The sequence below is a fragment of the Nelumbo nucifera genome, chromosome 6, assembly GCF_055504915.1.
Source record: "Nelumbo nucifera cultivar China Antique chromosome 6, China Antique-T2T, whole genome shotgun sequence".
Classification (NCBI taxonomy): Eukaryota; Viridiplantae; Streptophyta; class Magnoliopsida; order Proteales; family Nelumbonaceae; genus Nelumbo; species Nelumbo nucifera.
Window position 1 is genome coordinate 5,937,286 of NC_142654.1, and position 16,677 is coordinate 5,953,962.

General features: G+C 41.6%; 1 protein-coding gene across 2 annotated transcripts in view; it reads left to right on the top strand.

The window, feature by feature from the left end:
- The window catches only part of LOC104604444 (uncharacterized), a 30,656-nt gene extending 16,576 nt beyond the window's left edge, over positions 1–14,080 (top strand). Inside the window, exons 2-10 of one of the 2 annotated variants that reach the window (XM_010268778.3) lie at positions 1,331–1,506; positions 1,782–1,913; positions 2,012–2,062; positions 3,325–3,421; positions 5,606–5,652; positions 7,245–7,461; positions 13,040–13,169; positions 13,320–13,362; positions 13,714–14,080. In XM_010268778.3, the coding sequence (XP_010267080.1) occupies positions 1,331–1,506; positions 1,782–1,913; positions 2,012–2,062; positions 3,325–3,421; positions 5,606–5,652; positions 7,245–7,461; positions 13,040–13,169; positions 13,320–13,362; positions 13,714–13,791 (971 nt within the window). In that variant the 3' untranslated portion in view covers positions 13,792–14,080. The remainder of the gene's footprint in view (positions 1–1,330; positions 1,507–1,781; positions 1,914–2,011; positions 2,063–3,324; positions 3,422–5,605; positions 5,653–7,244; positions 7,462–13,039; positions 13,170–13,319; positions 13,363–13,713) is intronic. The other variant, XM_088889424.1, reaches the window with a different exon arrangement.
- The last annotated feature ends 2,597 nt before the right edge of the window (positions 14,081–16,677 follow it).

A 16,677-nucleotide genomic window follows, 5' to 3' on the forward strand; every position in this document is an offset into this window, starting at 1 on the left:
TCAGGTTGGGTTGGAAAAGACTAGATCCTAACCCTAAATATTCAGGTTAGGGTTAATCCACATGTCAGACAGGTCAACGGTTCAACCACATGGGTCAGTTAGTCTTGACCTAGTCAATGTTTTTTTTTAACAAAAAATTCTGGTTTAACTGCCCAGTTTGAATGGTTCAACCATCTGGGTCTATGTTGGCTTGAAAAAGAGGTTATCCACTGGTGACCCGTGACTTGACCCGGCTCAACCCAAAAAGATTTCAGGTTGGGTTGGCTTTTAGCTTGGGTCACTAGATAGGGGACCCAAACCCATTATTTTTTGGGTTGGGTTGGGTCGACTTCTTCCCAGGTCTGCTAATAATAATAAAATTTATTATGATCCATCTCTAGAGCCATCACCATCTTTTTTTTATCATAACCAATTCAGGTAATTTTAATCACAAAATATGTATAATAGTACAAGGATGAAGAAATCAAGAGGCTGGAGTTACAATCTTAACCCCTTTGCAAAACAATTTGACTATCTCCCTTCCTACTATTCACTGGTGGGTCTAGTGCACAAGTCTGTCTGGGTGACCCCTCCATTGCCACTTGCCAGCTCATCTGTTATGGAGTTTTCTGATCTTCTAATTAATCCAAACAAGATATTCAGATAATGTTAGTGATCTAAATTCTAATTCCCTATAGGAACATATCCTACTCCATTCATCCACCCTACCACCTCCTTGGGATTCCCATCCACCTCTAACCTTGCTGGATTTAGGGAGGTATTTCAGCCCTAAAATGACTTCCATTTCCACCTAAAATATGCTCATCTTCTGCACAAACTTTTCTTCCAACTTGTTAGGCTAAAAGCTAAGCAATTAATTATCTTTGAATCCGTCTACCCTTCTCTTATTTCTTATGTAACCACATGCTCATACCCACATATCTAACTCTAGAATACTATATTTGGCAACTCAAGTGGCCTTAGGAGATCCATATACAGGCAACATCACTCTTTGTTTGACACGCTTATGCTTGATAGGCCTTTGGATCATTGGATGTGGCAAACAGTATGTACTTGAAACTTAAATGGCTGGCCTTGATTTAGGAAGTATACGATACATGTAATCTACATCATTAAAGCATGATAAATCCAGAATGTTGCCGATTGTATTGGTCATGTAATCCCTCCATAAGCCTGGAATAATGATTTGAGGTTGATGACTGGACTGGAAAATATATTCCAATATGTCTATGTTTATTGCTTTATACTTTTATGGTTTATGGTTAGAAATTGATATTTATTCGCTTTATCTTTGTCAGCTATATAACATTTACTATCTTCTGTTTTCCAGGTGATAAATGCCCGGATCATGAAGCCCAGCTATTGTTGGTTCCCATCCATATTGTTACCCATGCATCTCAACTCCCCATTGAATTTCTGGAACCCTCTCCTGAAAGGCCATTGGTCATTGGCTTTGATTGTGAGGGTGTTGATCTTTGTCGTTATGGAACTCTTTGTATTATGCAGGTAAATGAGTTCTGCTCTATTTGCTAAGAGAACAGTCCTCTTCTGTGTGGTAAAATGAGGATGATCTAGCTAACCTGATAAAAAACCAAATCCTATATCTTTTATCTGCATTTATTAGAGCAGTATGTCGTATACATATATTATGATGTACCTTCTATTCTCTGCTTCTCAAGAACTTTAGTAGTATATTTCATCACTCTTGCTTGTTAATATGTTTATACTGCTTATGAGATTTTTGTTTTATTATCAATTAAAGATTTTTCTGTTTTTGTCAGCTTGCATTTCCAGATGCTATATATTTGGTTGATGCTGTTCAGGGTGGGGAGATGCTTATGAAAGCCTGTAAGCCTGCACTTGAATCTAGTTACATCACAAAAGTCATTCATGACTGCAAACGTGATAGTGAGGTCTCTAATTGATTATATTTACTCGTACCACTCTGTGTACATGGTTTAGTTATACTATTATATTTTCTGACTCTCTTGAATATTATTTTCCTTTTCAGGCTTTGTATTTTCAATTTGGCATAAAATTGCACAATGTTGTTGATACTCAGGTAAGCCTCATGACTACTTGCAGCATTTATGGTTGAAATTGCTACCTTATTAATTCTATACTTTTTGTCAATTACCATTATAATTCTTGCATGGAGGAACAAGGCTCTTCTCTAAGCCTTCTGGTGTTGTACATTTGTTTTTCATCCAATGGAAAGAACTATTATCTATAAGTAGCCATTAAAAGAACGGTCTGTATCTCTAGGAAGTAGAGGCTTTTAATGATTCTATTCTAGAACTTCCTTTTCCTTCCACTTCAGTTGTGCTGTTTCCTCATTTGATTAAACAATTCCACCTCATTTATGTACTGTCTTTTTTTTAAGGTAAAGTATAATGTATTTCATTCTAAAAAATAAATGTAATTAAAGTATGCCTATGTATAGGCTATGCATCAGGGCACTGCTAATGCTCATGTAATATGGTATCTATATTATGTATAAAAATAGTGTAACTAAGAAGGCCCCTGATTGGAAGTCTCCTGAATTCCTTGTGGATAGATGACCAGGATCTGATGCTAGATATGGTTCCAATGATTTAAGCCTTTCTTGGCGACTGATAATCAGCTCACTTCCACATTTGGGTGCATGTCAGCTGATAGAAAGAAACACAAACTACTAATGAGGGCATTCCCTACTGTTTGTAACACTGCCTATTTGTCTCCATACTCCAGGTCAGTGAGAGCACAAGTTTTCAACACATTTATTCAATGTTGACAAAGTGCTTTTGAAGTAGCTGGTCAGTAAGGACTGCTTTTAATTGAGGGTGGTGACCACTTTTTTGGTCTGAAATATGGTTGTCCAAAGTTGAGATGGTGTTTGAGAATCTTCATCCATTTGCAAAAGAGGTTTGCAGGTGGATGGATTTGACTTTTCTTCTGTGAATCATGCTTTATATACTTTTGGTTTATAGCAAATTGGCTCAACATTCAGGGGAAACTGAAACAACTTATGCATTTAATTGTTCTTAAGTGGAAACTAGATTTTCTAAGCTACAAAAGACAACCCTTTCAGTCAGGACTTAGGCCTTAATGGTTTGGCAGGAAACCAAGGTCATGCATCATGATTGTAGCATGCACTTTCATCTATCTACCTATGTTATTCAAGATCTTATTATTTTTGTGCTCAATTACCATAATCATTTTGCTTGAAGTTGCTCATATTGGTAAGAAAATCTCACCTGTCTAGGAAGCAGTTGTATAATGAATGCTAAATGGAATGGGATTTTCTTTTAAAGTTTGATATTTCCAGTGGTCTTTGTCATGCAGATAGCATATTCCCTGATAGAGGAGCAAGAAGGAAGGACAAGATCACCATATGATTACATTTCTTTTGTTAGCCTACTTGCAGATCCACGCTATTGTGGTAATATGTCATTCCTATGTCAATATTTATTGCTGGCCTTGTTTCACATTTATGATTCCGAGACTTCTCCATTTAGAAAAGTTTGACTTAGTTTTTGGAGGAACACTACAAATGGCCACTTCTTTGTTCTATAGGAAAGTAGTAATGCCTGATATCCCCACCTTTTTCTTTTACTTATTTTTACGTTTACCTTTTTCGAACTTTTGAATTTGATTTCTTCTTTCCAGTGTAACATCATCTGGTGCTTAGCAAAAAATATGGAAGAGGAGGGGGGGTGTACAAAACCAAAGGTGCCCCAAACTAATTACATTGACAATGAATTAGCACTATACAAAAGATCCATGTCCACCCCAGATTTAGTCATTTAGATAAGGAATCAACCATTGAATTCAAATCCCTTGGTATCCATCTATAGGTGTAAGAAAGATCTACAGCAAGCTCTTGGATCTCATTCAGAAAGTGAAAGTCTACAAGGTCCACAATCACTACTAGAAGCCCAACCAATCACATTTCTTGAATCAGTTTCAAGAAGCAATGGCTGCACATGACCCCAAGGACCACTCTACAACTTACATCAAACTTCAGATAGTGGTTACAAACAGGTCTTAGATCCCAATTGGTTTGGAGCTGAGGGTCAACTCCTGGAATCTGTCAAGCATTTATTAATCCACTCTGACTATACCTATGAGATTTAGTCCTACTTTCTAAATATATTTGGTTATCTGTTGATGGGTACTTCTGGAGGACTTACCAAGTTTGGTATCCCTACCGCAGTTGGCTGGTTTCGGTGCAAGAGTAAATATACGCTGGTATTTGACTTCTCTTGTGCTCTGTTGGTCTATGTAAAAAAAAGAGGAATGATATGATATTTGCTTCGAAGCCACCTACGGCAGGGGAAGTGATTGGTGGAATCAATCAGACATTGGTTCAAAGAGCTGGGATCCTCGAGCAGTTTGGTGGATTCAAATTGGATAGTATCAGATATCAGTGGAGCTGTATTCTCTTTTGGATTTTTGCTGTTTATTTGGTGTTTTTATGCAATTGTTTCTGTTGTATTTCCAACTGATGCAATAATTCATTGTTTCTCTGCTTTGAGATAACCTCTCCTTCCTTTTCATTAATATAAAATCTTCTATTTATAAAAAAAAAGATGAGCAAACATTGGACATCTAGGGGGGGGGGGGCGATTAGGTGCAAGATAAAGGCACTGAAGCACGAGGGTAAGAGCATGAAGGTTGTCAGATGAGGTAGTGAGAAAAGGTAAGAGCATGTAGATTATCCATGGGATTTTGGAGTGCAAAGACAGGTAATGTTTAGTGTGCTCAACCTCAAAATAGTTGGGCAAAGGCTTTGCTTTTGATTGACTATTTTCTTATTCAAATCTCCTTGTGGTCTTTTTTTTGTAGTTTCACAGAAAATGCTTATTTTCTATTCCCTTGATGTTATTTTTTTTTTATTGATGTCAGCTCTGGGATGTCCAACAGAAAACCAGAGTTATGTGTAAAGTGAGAACCATCCTACGCCAGCTTCTTTTAATGCCAAACATTTTCTCTGATAACTGAAAGCTTCTTTTATCCCCTTGATGTTAATTTTTATTTTTATTGATGTCAGCTCTGGGATTTCCAACAGAAAACCAGAGTTATGTGTAAAGTGAGAAACATCCTACGCCAGCTTCTTTTAATGCCAAACATTTTCTCTGATAACTGAAAGATATTATGAAAGATCAAAGCAGACAACAAGGAGGTGGAAATACTCAGGAGATAATTACTGATGACCAATAAAAGCACCAAAATCAAGGAAGAAAAAGAAATTAATAGAAGAATATCAAAGTTGCATTATTTTTGGCTACCATATCCTATAAATCCTACAACCCTTGTCTTGAGGCAGCAGTAGCTTTCCTTTTTTTACCAAGTTCTTAAATAGAAGGATGTTATGGAGCTCTTTCTCTTCATAAAACTTAGTTGGATGCTCTTGAATTTATTACAGGTTCATGTCATTGAATGTTGAAATGGTATTGCACAATTCATTGGGTGCTTCTCTATATCATATTTTATTGTGTCATTGATGCTTTTTCAACCAATAATACTTGACAAACATTATATTCATTGCTACATCTCTTTTCATTTCCCCATGACTCTTATTATGTATTATTACATGTGTTTTCACTTAGGGGATGTGTTGCAGGTATATCATATATTGAGAAGCAAGAAGTCCGTGTGCTTCTTAGACAGGTGAGCTTGAAGTCTCCCTTTGTTTTGAATGTAACTGCATTATGGTAACTTGTTCCATCTGAAATAACAAAATTTGTCTGAAATAAGAATGATTTAATGTTCTCTTGGGTTGTGATCCTAGAAAACCACTTGATATTTTCTTCTTCACAAGATAATTAATCTACTACAAATTAGACTTTCTGTTAACATATAAAGAGATAGGGACTGCTTAATGGATGGCCATCTTAATAATTTTAATTATGTTCATTTTAATCCCCATTACCAACGTTGTCATTATAACGTGAATATCATTATCCATATTAGAGGCAATTCATATGGCATGGGTATCTCTCATGGATGGGTTGCCTACTCTACCAACCAAGTATATAAATGTTGCTTGGTGGAGTTGGTGATTTATACTTCCCACTGATCAATGATTTGGAAATATATGAAAGAAAGAGAAGGAGAAAGTACAAATTGTTTATCCCACCAAAAAAGACAATGGGACACAAGAAAAAACTCAATAGAAGCAACATATAACATGAACAAACATTGTGGTTTTCTTCACAGTTTTGTTTTTAATTGTTAAGAGTATAGGCATGTGGCATAGGGGCATTTGTGTCACTTTATTTTAACTTATACTTTAAGTTATGTTCTAAGTTTGTCCCACACTTACTAGGAGCAGAACAATTGTTGTACTATTAGAATAGATATCTATACGTACCAGCAAACTGGAAAGAGACCCCAGACTCTAGTAATTCAATTCTTTTCTCTTCTCTCTACTCCATCTTCTCACTTTTTCTACTGTATGCAGCCAATAAACATCAGTACATTAATAACACTCTTTTGGCTGTCATTATTGATAGAAAAGAGTAAACCATCAGTACAAGATAAAGATTTAACTTGGACAAGCATTCGTCAAATACAGTTTACTCTTTCCAACCCATACCCCCATTTCAGCTGTTGAGCTAGCTGATTCTGTATATGATATGAGCAAAATGTACAGTCAGCATAAGATCAATTTCTCTGATATGATCATATAAGATCAACATATATTGTACTTGAGGATGACAACACATTAAAGCATTCCTTAATGATGTCATCTATGTTGAAATCCCTAATCTCTCTCTCTCTCTCCCACCAATTGTGCCATCCTAACTGTGATTGAGTTAATCAAAGCCTCCTGTGCCTTCTTGTTTGTTTTTGTGGAAGTCAAACCTGTCCTTACCTCATTATTATAATGTACCCGCCATTGGTCTTTTTGAAATGGAAGGGATACTTATTCTAGCCCTGATTTCTAGGAACTTCAGGCAAAAGAACTGAACTAATATTTAAATACCTATATGTTGTTGAAAGCCAGAAGAGCCAGATCAGAAGTGTATAAAGGACAAGAAATTAAGAACCACATGAAATGTATTTGCAAAAATATTAAGCTTAGCAGTTCAATCACGGTTACATTGTTTTCCTGTTTCAAATTTTTATCTGATTTGTTTCCTTGTAGCTGGATGCAGAATTTTGAGGATACTGGTTATACAATTGGTATATTTATGATGTTATTGGCTACATCTTCCTGCTTGCTTGGGATTGATATATCTCCTTGTATACATTTTCAGGATCCTGAATTTTGGACATACAGGCCATTGTCTGAACTGATGGTCCGTGCAGCTGCTGATGATGTCCGCTTTCTCCTTTACATCTACCACAAGATGATGGAAAAATTGAATAAACAGTCCTTGTGGCATCTTGCAGTTCATGGTGCACTGTATTGTAGATGTTTCTGCATCAATGATAATGAGTACGCAGATTGGCCATCTCTCCCCCGTATTCCAGGTCTTCATGATTCTGAATATAGTAGTTTACTGTTGTGCTAACATTCTATGCTCCAATACCATTAATTTTTCTTGTTATGTTCTATAACAGTGAGATTAGTCCAAAAGCTGGGAGGCATTCAATATTAGTTCACAGATGGTCACAATGTCTTATGTAGTGATGAGAATGGTTCAATGAATGACTCTTGAGAACTCTACCATGTTTTTCATTCACTGGATCAAAGTAGAAAAAAGTTTACAGTTGTTTTGTTGTCTGAGGTTTTAGCAAATAAATGGACTCAGGAGGATTGGATATGGCACTGAACAGAATGGAATAGCGAAACAGGATTCATGTAGCCGACATTGTATGATGTGGACGCATATTGGGAGCAGCAGCAACAATGATCCGGTGTTCTCATCCTATCCAATTCGGCAGCAACAGTCTTATCCATTCGGCATATTATATTAGACTATCTTGTTATTCTTATCTTATCTTATTAAGTTAGTAGATTAGACTATCTTATCTTATTAGGTTGCTTTGTCTTATCAGATTAGGATTAAGAGAGACTTATCTTATCTTATCAGTCTTATCTTATCAAGATAAAGTTGGAGGTCTCCCTATTCAGCAAGGAGTCTCCCTAAGAACAGGACTCTTGTAATCTCCTATTTAAGGAGCCATTATTAGTGAATAAAGGCATCGAATATTCAGTCAAGAAGAGAGTAAGGAGAGTTGGTGATCTCTTGAACAAATCACCAAGGCGCCAAGATAGGTACCTCAAGAAAAGGAAGGGACAAGGGAAAAGAGGAGGTTTTCCCCGTGGACTGACCCGTGACGAGATCCTATTCCCGGGCCCATAACATTGTATAGTCGGGACAAGGCTTAGATGATGATGATGAAATGGACTCAGGAGGATTGTCATGGATGATTTATTAATAGCTTTTCTATCAATTGATGGTCTCATTATGGAGTAAATGCATCAAGGGATGTGAAAACATTTTGTATAAGTAATTTTTTAGATTGTCTTCTTGGCTCACCTTTCAAAGATTGGATAACCTACAGTATAGTGTTGTTAAATAATATTGGTTCATGCTTTTTAAGTAGTGATGAGGGCAGATTTGGCCCTCCAGTGAAATGGCGACACGTGGCACCTCGTGACAACTAGGCAAACACCCAGGCAACAACTTACCAAGTTGGTATCCCACCCGGGCACCGGTCTGGCCGGCCTGGCGCGACCTGCACGCAGGCTACGGGCAACCTGCGCGCGACCTGGCGCGGCTTGCGCGGCCTGGCCGACCTGGATCGGCCTGGCACATGATCTGACCTGGCCGACCTAGCCGCCCATAAGACGCCCACCGATGAACCATAGCGGCGTACCCCGCGAGCTCGGTAGCTCACCAAGGAGCTCGCCAAGGAGCTCAGTAGCTCACCAAAGAGCTCGCCAAGGAGCTAGGCTGCTCTCCAAGGAGCCAGGCAGCTCGGTGGAGCTCGCCACAAGCAGCTCGGCATAGCTCCCCCGGGCAGCTCGCCCCTTGTAGGGTAGCTCGGTATAGGAGTAGTTTGGCGTATCGCAGGAAGATCTCCTGCTTGACAACCTGGCCTAGACACCGACCCGCCGACTGACACAGGTGCCGACCTGACAAACTGGCCTAGACACCGACCCGCCGACTAACACAGGCGCCGACCTGACAACCTGGCCCAGACACCGACCCGCCGACTGACGCAGGCACCGCCCTGACAACCTGGCCCAGGCGCCGACCTGGCCGCCTGACACAAGCTTTAGCCTGACGACCTCGAGGAGTTCACCACCGTACCCCGGTTCTGACGGGATGTGACGAGTCTTACCGTTTGGAGGCTTTTCACCCACCTAACCCGCGAGGACTCCGATATATAAAGACCTCACCCCCCAAAGGGGAGGAGGGGAAAAGAGGATGGTAACCCCTGCCCTCTAGCTCGCTCATTTCTCTCCAAGCTCTCATTTCACTCCAAGCTCTCTGTAATCAGAATGCTAATTTAGGCATCGGAGAGTCCCCGCCAGAAAAATACCCCCGGGTCCTCTGATTCAGTTCTCGCAGGTCCCTCAGCTCCCGCCGCCTACGAAGGAGAGGAAATCACCTCATGCAGAGGGTAGTCGGGTTGCGCTAAACCAGGGAGCTCCACCATCCTCTGAGTTGCAGACCGCCTAGGAGCAGGTCAAATGATGAGTCCACCAGGGAGCTCGCCACCAGGCAGTTCGCCACTAGGCAGCTCGCCACCAGGCAGCTCGCCACCAGGGAGCTCGCCACCAGGCAGTTCGCCACCAGGGAGCTCACCACCAAGCAGTTCACCACCAGGGAGCTCGCCACCAGGCAGTTCTCCACCAGGGAGTTCGCCACCAGGCAGTTCGCCACCAGGGAGCTCGCCACCAGGCAACTCGCCACCAGGGAGCTCACCACCAAGCAGTTCTCCACCAGGGAGTTCGCCACCAAGTAGCTCATCACCAAGGCACATCACCACCGGGTCAAATAACGAGGTACTTAGCCAAAAAAATTTATACATCACAAAAAATGGTACGTAACCAGAAACGGTTACATCAATTGGCGTCGTCTGTGGGAACACGCTACAAAAAGCTAAGTTCTCATCCTACAAACTAAGTTCTCATCTTACCAAAGCTAAGTCCTCACTTTTTAGAAATTGAAGCTATCGCTTTATAGTTTACATTTTTTATGAACTCAAAGACTATGCAGGGAGCTAACAGACTAAGTAGCTCTACCAACCTTACTTTCAATTCAGATAATGCCTCATCAGTCCTCTTCGCAAGGTCCCCCCTACAAAGATGAGCTCTTTGTGGCTTCCGCGGGAGTTGACGGCCAACAGACTACATAGGCGCCCTTACCGGTCGAGCCTTCCAAGGCTCCCGTGTGAGCTGGCGACCTAAAGTTAGTGCTGCCCCCGAAGGTCGAGCTCCTAGTAGCTTCTTGTAGGAGTGGGTGACCGACATTACGAAGCTGATGCAGCACAATCATAGCTCGACACCTCACAGCCAAAGCCTACGGGCCACATTACTGCTTAAGACCCGGTTGCCTCTCCGGCACGGGCAAAGTCAAAAAAGAGTAGACTACGAGTCACTCCCAAAGCCTACGGGCCACATTACTGCTTAAGACCCGGTCGCCTCTCCGGCACGGGAAAGTCAAAAAAGAGTAGACTACAAGTCACTCCCAAAGCCTACGGGCCACATTACTGCTTAAGGCCCGGTCGCCTCTCCGGCACGGGCAAAAGTCAAAGAAGAGTAGACTGCGAGTCACTCCCAAAGCCTACGGGCCACACTATTGCTAAATATCTAGTCGCTTCCTCAGCAGGAGCAAATCAGCAAAAGTGAACTATAAGTTGCCCCAGAGCCTAAGGGCTACACTACTGAACTGGCGGAGACCCCCTCGCCTTACTGGCAACTCGCCACATACAGGCATCTCCCAAAGCCTAAGGAATTGGATCAACACTTACTAGCTCGTCGACTTACGGGCCAAAAGAAATCTACTCCCTTCGCTGAGTTACTCTCAGCTCGGGAGTGGGGGGCAATTGATGAGGGCAGATTTGGTCCTCTAGTGAAATTGCGACACGTGGCACCTCGTGACAACTAGGCAAACACCCAGGCAACAACTTACCAAGTTGGTATCCCACCCGGGCACCGGTCTGGCCGGCCTAGCGCGACCTGCACGCGGGCTACGGGTGGCCTGCGCGCGACCTGGCGCGGCCTGGCCGACCTGGATCGTCCTGGCACATGATCTGACCTGGCCGACCTAGCCACCCATAAGACGCCCACCGATGAACCATACCCCGCGAGCTCGGTAGCTCACCAAGGAGCTCGGTAGCTCGCCAAGGAGCCAGGCAGCTCGACAGAGCTCGCCACAAGCAGCTTGGCATAGCTCCCCCGGGCAGCTCGCCCCTTGTAGGGTAGCTCGGTACAGGAGTAGTTTGGCGTATCACAGGAAGATCTCCGGCCTGACAACCTGGCCTAGACACCGACCCGCCGACTGACACAGGCGCTGACCTGACAAACTGGCCTAGACACCGACCCGCCGACTGACACAGGCGCCGACCTGACAACCTGGCCCAGACACCGACCCGCCGACTGACGCAGGCGCCGCCCTGACAACCTGGCCCAGGCGCCGACCTGGCCGCCTGACACAAGCGCCAGCCTGACGACCTCGAGGAGTTCACCACCGTACCCCGGTTCTGACAGGATGTGACGAGTCTTACCGTTCGGAGGCTTTTCACCCACCTAACCCGTGAGGACTCCGGTATATAAAGACCTCACCTCCCAAAGGGGAGGAGGGGAAAAGAGGATGGTAACCCCTGCCCTCTAGCTCTCTCATTTCTCTCCAAGCTCTCTATAATCAGAATGCTAACTTAGGCATCGGAGAGTCACCGCCGGGAAAATACCCCCGGGTCCTCTGATTCAGTTCTTGCAGGTCCCTCAGCTCCCGCCGCCTACGAAGGAGAGGAAATCACCTCATGCAGAGGGTAGTCGGGTTGCGCTGAACCAGGGAGCTCCACCATCCTCTGAGTTGCAGACCGCCTAGGAGCAGGTCAAATGATGAGTCCACCAGGGAGCTCGCCACCAGGCAGTTCGTCACCAGGCAGCTCGCCACCAGGCAGCTCGCCACCAGGCAGCTCGCCATCAGGCAGTTCGCCACCAGGGAGCTCACCACCAAGCAGTTCGCCACCAGGCAATTCTCCACCAGGGAGTTCGCCACCAGGCAGTTCGCCACCAAGGAGCTCGCCACCAGGCAGCTCGCCACCAGGCAGTTCGCCACCAGGGAGCTCACCACCAAGCAGTTCTCCACCAGGGAGTTCGCCACCAAGTAGCTCATCACCAAGGCACGTCACCACCGGGTCAAATAACGAGGTACTTAGCCAAAAAAATTTATACATCACAAAAAATGGTACGTGACCAGAAACGGTTACATCAAGTAGTATCACTGAACAGAGAGGAATGGGAAAATAGGATTCATTCAGCTGACCCCATATAGTTCTGACAAGCTTAGAATGATGATGATGGTATCACTGATAATAGACGATCTGTTGTACATGGGGAAAGGAAAAAGATGTACAAAAATATGTCCCTCTTTGGCTGGAAAACTATATACATACTAATAGGCCAAGAGGTTATGCATTTATGATCTCTACGTGCACATATGTCTTCCCAAAATTACTTGTGGTGTGAGCTGTATGATCAATGAGGCTTATTACATTTTATAACTGTCCCTCTTTGGCTGGAAAACTATATACATACTAATAGGCCAAGAGGTTATGCATTTATGATCTCTACGTGCACATATGTCTTCCCAAAATTACTTGTGGTGTGAGCTGTATGATCAATGAGGCTTATTACATTTTATAACTGTCCCTCTTTGGCTGGAAAACTATATGCATACCAATAGGCCAAGAGGTTATGCATTTATGATCTCTACGTGCATATATGTCTTCCCAAAATTACTTGTGGTGTGAGCTGTATGATCAATGAGGCTTATTACATTTTATAACTACAGCTGTGGGAATGAAATCCATATTGATTTTTCAATTCCCTTTGGTATCACTTCATACTGAGGTTGTGCTTTGGCAGATGACCTAGCTGCGGAAAGGAATGTTCCTGAAGAGGAGATCCTGTCAGTATTAAATGTACCTCCAGGAAAAATGGGACTTGTCATTGGAAGAAGGGGAGCGTCAATCCAGTCAATCAAAGAATCTTGCAAGTACTCTCTCTCTCTCTCTCTGTGTGTGTGTGTGTGTTCATACATGTGTACACTAAATGTATGTAATTTATGATGGTGTTTGCATTTTTTGTTACTCATATGCCATTAGTTGTTTTTCTCTTTTTCATTCTTTCAAATGTTATGTTGTAGTGCGGAAATTCTCATAGGAGGTGCCAAGGGACCACCTGACAAGGTTAGTACATTCATTATACAGAACAAGTTCAAATAACACTTCTTCAATTCCGATTTGATCCAGCAACTGAAAATTAATTTGTTTCAAAGATTCCCTTTTAATTGGAAATATGGTTCAAAGTATCAATATGTATTGGCTTTCAGTCACCAAAACACTAAATTATGAGTTAGACCCCTTAATAGTTTTAAACATTAATATATGTTTGATTTATTAAACTGAAATAATAATAAAAAAGAAACAGTATTGATTGTTAAAAACTGTATGTGATTTTTGCGTATCCAGAGTATTGATACTTTGAACCATGTCTGGAAATATGTTTTTCCTTGGGTCCTAATACCAGGCTTCATGTAGGTATTCATTATTGGACCTGTGAAGCAGGTGAGGAAAGCAGAAGCCATTCTAAGGGGAAGGATGCTGGAAATGTATTGAGAACTCCATTGAAATGTCCATCCTTTTTCCTGATCTTTGTAACTGATGGCTACTAGACCATAAACTGGCCATCCTCGAGATAATATAGCATGTAAAATTTGAGCTGCTTCTTTAACAGCTCCAACCTGCCTACCCATAATATGTACAGAGATGATCAGTTTCTGTTTATCTCATGTCAGTATTGATGTTGCTATTGGGAGTATATTCCCCAATATTGATGCTGAGAAAAATGAGCCTGACTGATGAACTGAGAGGCTTGGCTAAATGTGTTGATCAGACTTTACTAGCATCTGCAGCTTTTGGTAGATGTTTTATATGAATTTATGAGTACCAGAGTCCAGGGTCGGGAAAAAAAACTCTGGACCCATTCTGGACCATTTTATGGTCTCGATTGGGCTGGTTGTGGGCATCCCAATGGTAAATCGGTCCCAACTCCTAAGAGACGTGCCTCGCGGTGGACCCAAGTTCATAAAGCTCAGTTTGGAAGGAGTACTACAGATATGTACAGTGCAAAATACATACAAAATAGAAGCTTTTGCACTCTATACCGACTAAATGTATTGGTTTGGCTGTTCTTTAATTTTTATGAGACGCGTGGTGAGACTGGAACATTTAAAACTGCTGAAGCTGCTTATTGGAAAATTGTTGAGATAAGTGACGGTTCAGCTTGCAAGGGACAAGGGATCAAGGAGGGATGTTTTCAACTGCTAGTCTGCTACTGGGGGATGTTCATGGCTTTTCCAGTGCTTGAGCGTTGAGCCTTTGAGCTTTCTCCCATTGAATTTTACAAACTCCGGTGAATGAATTCCCTTGTCTTCATTCCTCAACCTCAAGCCTCTCGAACTTCATATGACAAAACCACATCGATTCTCTTGACAGCGGTTACATAGGCCGTGGCATTTGTGGCATAGCACCTTTCAGAGGGAGGTTCTGCAGATTCTCTTTTGCCTAGATTTCGCGGATGGGTTGTCCAGCCAATCTCCAAATGGACCATGGAGGGTGCGAAATGACGAATCCATTCAAGATGGTCCACCAAAGACATGTCCAGTTATCCATTTTAACTACCAAGGACATTTAATATCAAAAAGGAAAATTCTCGATTAATATCCTGTAACTTGGGCATAGTGTCACTTTGGTTTCTGAACTTTAAAGCAACAATTCAATACTTTTAAAATGTGTCAATCCAGTACCTGTTGTTAACCAACTATTAAGTGGCATTGGAAAAAATATGAATGTCCTAGTGTCATATAATTTTCTTTATCAGTCATCCAAACATTGATAAAAAATGAAGTCTTAAATGATCTCAACTTTCTTGAATAGATGAGGCAAGGATTTGAGACTGATCATTTTTTGTCAACGGATGGATGATTGATAAAGAGAATTAGACGATACTTGAAAGGCATTTACATATTTTCAAATGCCATTTAATGGTTGGTTGATGACAGATACTGGATTGACCCGTTTTGAAAGTTTGGGTATTGAACTGTTACGTTTTGAAGTTCAAGGACCAAAGTGACACTAGGCGCAAAGTATAAAATACTAATCAGAAAATTTTTCAATAAAAAAATTTAGTTAGAATTAGGAGGTTATGTTTGATTAGACTAAAGTGAAACAGAAAATTCAAGGAAAGTTCTTAATAAAACTTTGGAAATTCCTTAACGACTTTCTATATCTAGCTTTTTTTTTTGTTCAAACCAAACATCTTTCATAAAAAGCAAAACCAATTCAGAATGGCTTGGTGTGGGTCACATTCTTACAAATAAATAAAGTGGATTGCCAATTAGATATCTAACCTAAATTTTCTGAATAAAGAAAAAAACAGGCGTAGGTACGTATTTACCTTGTCAATGGTGGGTCCCAAATAAAATTACAAGTGATTTTACCCCAAATTACAGTACCCGGTACCGGGTGGTCATTGATTAGTCTTTGAACGAAGGAATCGTTCTCTTCTCTTGGCATTTTGATTATTTTAGGATGGCCCACCTTATAAAATTGCCATTTGTCAATATTGTATTGGTTAAATTTGATACATCTCTTTGGAGCCAAAAACAGTAGACATGCCATGCCGTCCCTGCTTCAACCGTGTAGAGGTTTCCGTTAGACCCTTTCATGGGTCTAGTAGAAGGAGACCATCTGTACTATACAAGTATGCTCTATTTGCAGTAAAACACCCGCAGTATTAGAAAGTAAAATGCAATGATGTTTATGAGGATTAAAACTATGATGAGTTCACTTTTTATGGAAAGAAAGTGGTACTGCTCCAAAGCTGGACACTGTTACTGCTGTTTGATCAGACATTACAGTTTACAGAGCGCATGAGTAGCGGAAACAACCGAAAGGAGTTGTAGAACTTCCCCCACTTGTTATTGTTAATCAATTAATAAGAATTCTCAACATGGTACTCAGAATTCTCATGCTCCTCATCTACAATTTTAATCTCAAACCCCAACCAAACTGAGATTTAGGACTTTTCTTTCTGAATCCAAGACTTCTCGTTAGCAGAATTCTTACTAAAAGCTTCAAGCCTTTAACAATTATAACACTTACGGTTAATGCTTGTATGTGAGGCATTTGCTTTTGTGCGTGTGTTTATTTTTTTATGTTCGTTGGATTCTTGCTTGTACTTAAGCTAACTTTTAATGCATGGGAGATCTTTATGGGTTTTTTAAATGTTTTATGTCAGCTACACAATGCAAGGAAAGTGACATTCCCTTCTCTTAAGGCCTGTGAACCCTAGTCAGTCTGTCTCCTTGATTCAAGCCAAAGCATGCTCTTGAAATTCACTCCAACCCTAGTGTCAAGCACGTGTGACCTATATTAATGACTTTTTGCTTTTTGGCAGATGGGCTTGTCATTGATGCATCAATTCTACCATTTCTAATATCA